The sequence below is a fragment of the Poecilia reticulata genome, linkage group LG8, assembly GCF_000633615.1.
Source record: "Poecilia reticulata strain Guanapo linkage group LG8, Guppy_female_1.0+MT, whole genome shotgun sequence".
NCBI lineage: Eukaryota > Metazoa > Chordata > Actinopteri > Cyprinodontiformes > Poeciliidae > Poecilia > Poecilia reticulata.
In genome coordinates this window covers 24,521,856-24,528,990 of record NC_024338.1, presented here as the reverse complement: position 1 = coordinate 24,528,990, position 7,135 = coordinate 24,521,856, and the positions used below count along the sequence as shown (strand labels likewise).

Below are 7,135 nucleotides of genomic sequence, written 5' to 3'. Positions count from 1 at the left end.
ATTTACTTGGAGTTATATTGTGTTGTTTAAGTGTTCCCTTTATTTTTTTGAGCAGTGTAGTTAACATTAACTTCTCAAAATGAATGCAAAACAAAAAAAATGCCTTTAATGAAACACTTATTAAAACTACAGATGTTTATAAATTTGCTTTCAAACAGAAATAATAYAAAACCTTCCTTCTCCAATTCTCATCAGGCATATTTCTAGWCACCCTGGTGATGTCATTTTCAAGCGCAGCCTTATTTTCGGTCTTCACCGGTCAGCGTGTCTCCCCCAGTCCGGTGACTTTGGGTCTCCACAAGCTTAATATCTCTCAATATGTCCCGCTGCCTCGGCCTGGCTCGGCTCATCCTCGGTTCTTCTCACAGGACCAATTTACGGTTAACGTCTTGTGCGCGTGGACTGAGCACGCTAAATGTCTCGCGAGGTAGGTAGTGTTATGTCAGGTGGCGCAGTTAGCTTAGCCTCGCTCCATCAACTGGGAACTGCATGTTTTCAGCTAGTGTTTTGTTCACTCGGAAACAAAAACCGAGTAAAAAAAAAAAAAAAGACTGACTGAGCTCCTTGCAAGCCTAYTAACTGAAAAAACACACCGATTCAACTCCTTATATTTGAATGTTAAGTTTAATTATTTAATTCAAGTGAAACTGATACATTCTAAGTTATATTTTTAAATAACATGTTTTGTAGCTCATGACAGTACAAAATAAAAATATATTATTACACAAGAAATAAAGTAAAAAAAAAGTATTTTTAAAATAGAGGCGTTATGTTTTAGACTACACAAACTACAAAAGGTCAGTTGTAGTAAAAATAGGCTTTTAACTGAGCACGAGTGATGATAATAATTACAGCATCTCCATACAGTTTGTAAATAACTAAAATGTCCTGTTGGATGCTGCACTGAAACATCTCCGACTGTGGCTAAACGTACATATAACTTTCTATCGCATATGAAAAAAGAACATCGTAATTTACACAGTATTTGAAGAGACTGCCAAAACAGCTGTTCCCGAGAAGTCCAAAGTGTATGTCTATATTTGTTGTGTATACTTTATTTGTGCTTTGTAAGCAGCTTTCTTCCCTGTGCTCTTCATGTCAGTAGATCTCCAGGTTGGACAGCAGCAGAGGTGGAGCAGCCGGCCCGYTGTGTGGAGGTCTCAGTGGTCCTCTCTGGGCTTCAGCCAGCAGTCCTTCTACAGCACTCAGGAAGTGGAGAAAGAGCCAGAAGAAGAACCTCTACACACCATCATCACCGATGCGGAGTCTGTGCAAGGTGCCTGAACGGCTGCAAAGTTATTCTTTCTCTCCTTCTTGAACTTCAAGGCTCATAAGCTCTGTGTCACTCTTTCAAATTTTTTTCCAGGTAGTTTCTCTAAACACGAATTTCAGGCTGAAACAAAGAAACTTCTGGACATTGTTGCCAGATCTTTGTACTCAGAGAAGGAGGTAAGAAGTTGTGAAAGACATTTCCTCCACTTTGTTCAAGTGTTGTCAGCGCTCCTTTGCATCTTTTTCCTGACTCACCCTCATTCCACCAGGTTTTCATCAGGGAGTTGATCTCTAACGGGAGCGACGCCTTGGAAAAGCTGCGACACAAACTGATCACAGCTGGCGGGGAAACGGCTCCGATGGAAATCCACCTGCAGACTGATGGCRCTAAAGGAACCTTTACCATTCAGGTACCCACATCTACTGCCAGATGATAATTATCTTGGCCTTTAAATTTATTGTTATTGCTTTTGTATGCGATTTAAATATTGTTGGATTTTTTTTTTTTTTTGTATTTAGGTATGTATGAAAAAATTCAGACATTTAGAGAAAAATTGATATTCAGAGATTCCTACATTTTGAAAACTTCTACAAATTAGGTGRCCGTAGCATGAAAAACTGGAAATGTTCAAGTGGTTTGAAAACTTGTTTGTATAAAGTTAAGATATAGGAGCATTTTAACCATTCCAGATATTAAACACATGACAAACCACCCTGCTCTGTTGTGTAACYTCTCATATGTGCTGCCATCTGGTGGTGGTAGTGTGATGCTGCATGTTGAATTTAACTTTTTAGTRACAAATTGTGCTTCTGTGATAGGACACAGGAGTTGGCATGAACAAAGAGGAGCTGGTGGCCAATCTGGGTACTATCGCCCGCTCTGGATCCAAGGTCAGTGCTCATGTTCGGCAAAGTGAACCCCAATGGTGGTTGCTATGGAGGCATGTGACTATAAACGTTCWTGTGACTGAGCTTTGGCTCTGTGTGTTTATATTAACTAAGTTGAACTTGTCCTGTAACTGATGTGTTTGCGTCCTTCTCGTCATCTTCTCTCCCCTCTTCACTGCAGGCGTTTTTAGATGCCCTGCAGAACCAGGCCGAGGCCAGCAGCACCATCATCGGTCAGTTTGGTGTTGGCTTCTACTCCGCCTTCATGGTGGCTGACCGTGTGGACGTCTTCTCCCGCTCTGCAGAGCCGGACGCTCCCGGATACAAGTGGTCCTCTGACGGGTGAGAGCACTGAAACCACGTTTATTCTGTTTTTATTTGTAAAAAAAAAAACCAGTTAAACTTCAAATTGACATTTTCACTTCCTCGTTTAGCTCTGGACAGTTTGAGATCGCCGAAGCCAGCGGCGTTCAACAGGGAACTAAAATCGTGCTGCACCTCAAAGACGACTGCAAGGAGTTTTCCTCTGAGGACAGAGTTAAAGGTAAAACTCGGAACTGCACCACGATCTACCGAACCACAACTGTGTGCAATAAAATTCATACAGCAACTCCACGATGAATCTGTTTCAGAGGTTGTGACAAAGTACAGCAACTTTGTGAGTTTCCCCATCTTCCTGAACGGACGGAGGCTCAACACTCTGCAGGTGAGCCTCGGTCCTTCCGTCATCTTCAGTGTTTTAACGCAAAACGTACTGAGTACTCTGTAACCTTTTGACTGCTTTCAAAAGTGTTTACCGTATGGGTTTTGTCCACCAGGCCCTGTGGATGATGGAGCCTAAAGAAATCAGCGACTGGCAGCACGAGGAGTTCTACCGCTACATTGCTCAGGCCTACGATAAGCCGCGCTACACGCTGCACTACCGCGCCGACGCGCCGCTCAACATCCGAAGCATCTTTTACGTCCCTGACGCGGTGAGGGGTGTTTTGGTGAAATTTTAGGTCTATGATCGTATAAAACTGAACTGATCCCGGTCCCGTCTGACAGAAACCCAGCATGTTTGACGTGAGCAGAGAGATKGGCTCCAGCGTGGCTCTGTACAGCAGGAAGGTCCTGATCCAGACCAAAGCCACCGACATCCTGCCCAAGTGGCTGCGCTTCCTTCGAGGTTCTGCGTCGTCCCGAACGTTTCTGCCCGCCGGTTTTCTCGGTTCCMCCTTTTAGTTCCATCTCACACGTCACCTCAGGAATGTAACCGTTTTTTTTTTTTTTTTGCGACTGCAGGTGTGGTGGACAGCGAAGACATCCCCCTGAACCTGAGCAGAGAACTGCTGCAGGAGAGCGCCCTCATCAGGTAGAGAGAAGTATTTTTCAATTCATACCTTTTGTACCTTTGTTTCTGATTGTGGCTCATTCTCACCCCGAGAATCTTTAGGTTTAAAGCTTACAGTCCAGGTAGATTAATGTTCTGGAGCTTTACTGCATTAAAAAAAWTTGATGTTTATTGTCTTGTTAAAAATCTTAATTTGTAAGGTTGATATCGGGTTTCTACAAATCTGCCTCTAAACTCCTTTGGTACAGATTTTTGTTCGCATTTTCTGGGATTTAGATATTTATTTTAAATACAACTATTGCTAAAAACAAAGAGTTTTAATGCTCTTCTCAAACCGGTGGATTTAATTGATTGGCCAGATATCTTGTCCCAGATTGATCCATCAATRTTGGCCTTCCATCTTAAAAAGTTTGAGGAGCGTTTGGCAATCCTGGTTGACCATATGTGCTGATGTGCATCTGCTCCTTCAGAAAGCTTCGAAATGTCCTGCAGCAGCGAGTGATCCGCTTCCTGCTGGACCAAAGCAAGAAGGACCCGGAGAAGTACAGCAAGTTCTTTGAGGACTACGGGCTCTTCATGCGGGAGGGCATCGTTACCACCCAGGAACAGGACGTGAAGGTGCTGCATTAGACACGTTACTCCCAGCACAGCAGGTTTTTTCTTGAGGAGCGTTGTCCTCACCTGCTGATCTGTCTGCTCTGCAGGAAGACATCGCCAAGCTGCTGAGGTTCGAGTCGTCCGCTTTGCCGGCCGGCCAGCAGACCAACCTGATGGAGTACGGATCCCGCATGAAGGCCGGCACGCGCAACATCTACTACCTGTGTGCCCCCAACAGACATCTGGCCGAGCACTCGCCGTATTTTGAGGCCATGAAGAAGAAAGACATGGAGGTGGGAGACAGAACGAGCGACTGAAAATGTTTTCGTGCAGCGAGAGGCCAGATGAGGTTTAACTCGGTGACACTCGCAGGTCCTGTTCTGCTACGAGCAGTTCGACGAGCTGACCCTGCTTCACCTCAGGGAGTTTGACAAGAAGAAGCTGATCTCGGTGGAGACGGACATCGTGGTGGATCACTACAAGGAGGAGAAGTTTGAGGAGAGCAAGCCAGGTGAGCCCCGCCTTCAGGTGGAGGTCGGGCGGAGCGGGCGGTGATCTCTGTCACGGCTGTAAACCCCCGGCCTTGTTCTCCACCGCAGCGTCTGAGCGGCTGACGCAGGAGCAGGCGGAYGACCTGATGGCCTGGATGAAGAACGCTCTGGGTCCCCGAGTCACWAACATAAAGGTAACCGCAGGAATGACGTCAACTTTAGGGAACAAAGGTGGAAAAGTTCCAAATCTTTCCATGAAAATCAGATGCCTGGCATGTTGTCATMTTACCACAAAATGAAACTGATTTATTTTATTACAGTATTTTATGTGATGATGAAGGAATATACGTTTCTAGTTTGAAACAAAACTAGTGCCAATATTTTTGTYGGACCACTGTTGGCTTTGATTGTGTCCGGCGTTCCCTGTGGCATCGCAGGTTTGTAGAGCCGCCACTATGCATGATGGGAGCATGAAATTAGCATCTGTTCAGTTCCCTCCCTAAAGTTGTTGGCCTTTCCACTCGTCTTCCAATTTGAATGATGCACCGAAGAGTTTTTAACCCAGATGTAGTCATTTCAGCAAACTCCTTGGATGATTTTCCTTAATGTGTCCCCRTGGTGCTAAATGTAAATACTGTTGCAGGATTGAACTGAAACCATAATTCCACAACCATGTCATTTTATTTTTGGCAACGCTCAGCTGACTCCTCGTCTCGACACTCATCCCGCCATGATCACGGTGCTGGAAATGGGCGCGGCCCGCCACTTCCTCCGAACCCARCAGCTGGCGCGCACTGCTGAGGAGAGGGCCCAGATCCTGCAGCCCACCCTGGAGCTCAACGCCGGGTAAGACACAGATTTCACCGTTTTTGTTTGTTTCAAAAGAAACACAAGTGAGGATTTCTAACCAGAATTCCTCTCCTCACCCGTTAGACACGATCTGATCAAGAAGCTGCACTCGCTGAAGGACACAAACTCTGAACTGGCTGGTTTGCTGCTGGAGCAGGTACCAATGCTTGTTTCTGTCTAGTTTTAAACAAAATGTTAAACATCTACAGCTGGAACCGATTAGGTRATGCTAAACCGTCGCTCGTTTCAGATYTACGACAACGCCATGATTGCAGCCGGCCTGAACGACGACCCCCGGCCGATGATTTCGCGCCTCAATGAGCTCCTGGCCAGAGCTCTGGAGAAACACTGACGGCTCGTCTCAGTTCGGATGCCGCCCGAAGCATCCGCAGCAACGAGAAAGGCTGACCGAGGACAGTTCAGGAGAACGAGCCAGACTGCTGTGGAGGAATTTGTTGCTGCACAAATCAGCATGAAAACAAAGTTTCTCTGCCTGGTCGTGGTGTTTGAGAAGTTTAGACGAACTTCTTGGTTTATTTTTGATGGACTCACATTCCGTTCATGTCTGGTGTGCGAAAGCCGAGTCAGTTTTAAAGTTTCCCCCATCTTGTTCTCAAATTTAAATCTCCAAACATTTTATAAACTACATTTAAGATTAGGGATGGTGCCATCAGTTGCCAAATAAAGCTGTTTAACTATTAAAGTGGAAAACACAAATGCAGTGAAATAAAAAAAGCAAAGATAAACCCAGAAGTCTTGGAAAAACACAATTTTACTGCATCCAAACTGTCTCTGCTGTGACCATCATCACCACCAGAAACCATATCCTGCATCCGGTCTTTCAGACACTGAAGAAGCTCTCAGCAGCTTTGGGGTTGGCGTCCCAGCRCCGTCGGACCATCTAAAGCACTCCGGGGTCGTCTGAGCCGTCACGCCTACAGAAGCAGGCTTCGTTTCCCCTCGGTGAGCCGTTTCTCAGTTCTCGCCTCCTGACTGGCAAACAGCATCCGATCCAGTCTGGAGCGTCAGGACAGCTTGTCGATGTTGGCCAAGAAGCGCTGGGCCCACCACTCRTCCAGATCTATGGGCACAAAGCCTGGAAAAGAAGAAACGAGGAGGATTGGACGCATCGGTTTAAAATAAAATCTAAAGACATGCTGTGAGATTTACTCCAAAACAGATTCATAAAATCATGCTGTTCAGTATCGTGATTGAAATAAAAACACATTTTTCCATACTTTTCTGCTGCTTTTACTGCCCTCTTGTGGTCATAATCAGAAACTACATAACATGTCCACTATTAATGAACATTAGTTCGTATTTAGATGTAAAAAATATTTAGCCAAAGGATTCCTCAATACTACTTTTGTTGCGAGTACTTTTTTGAAAATTAAAACCAAGTCTTAAGTACACAATTGATATGCTTTTCTTTACAGTTAAAACACGTCACTATTTGGCAGATTTCATGGTAATAACATAAAACTCATGTAAAATATCTTGTGCATAAACTTTGCCTGTTAACTGCAATGAGCTTCAAAACTGGATATTAAAATGTGTTTTGCCTTCTAGTGTTAAGCTTATGAATAAAGCAATTTTTAAAAAATGGCTTTAAAAAATGTGCAAGTGATTTAAATGAAAGTTTATTTTCTACAGGGCCACATTCAAAACACCATTTGCAAATGCATCTAATTTCTTTTTAAAAATT

At 44.4% G+C, this 7,135-nt stretch overlaps 1 protein-coding gene across 2 annotated transcripts; it reads left to right on the top strand.

Moving 5' to 3' along the window:
• The first annotated feature begins 227 nt into the window (after window positions 1-227).
• Window positions 228-6,671, top strand: trap1 (TNF receptor-associated protein 1). Of its 2 annotated transcripts, none has more exons than XM_008416712.2 (18): window positions 228-427; window positions 1,106-1,276; window positions 1,367-1,449; window positions 1,542-1,682; window positions 2,092-2,163; window positions 2,342-2,502; window positions 2,595-2,704; window positions 2,793-2,866; window positions 2,979-3,134; window positions 3,208-3,328; window positions 3,445-3,514; window positions 3,964-4,111; window positions 4,198-4,383; window positions 4,463-4,601; window positions 4,690-4,775; window positions 5,282-5,427; window positions 5,515-5,587; window positions 5,681-6,671. In XM_008416712.2, exons 1-18 carry the CDS (start codon window positions 319-321, stop codon window positions 5,780-5,782), a joined length of 2,148 nt encoding a protein of 715 aa, XP_008414934.1. In that variant the 5' UTR covers window positions 228-318; the 3' UTR covers window positions 5,783-6,671. The 2 variants fall into 2 exon arrangements, with proteins under 2 accessions (XP_008414934.1, XP_008414933.1); XM_008416711.2 differs by having other exon boundaries at window positions 1,103-1,276.
• The last annotated feature ends 464 nt before the right edge of the window (window positions 6,672-7,135 follow it).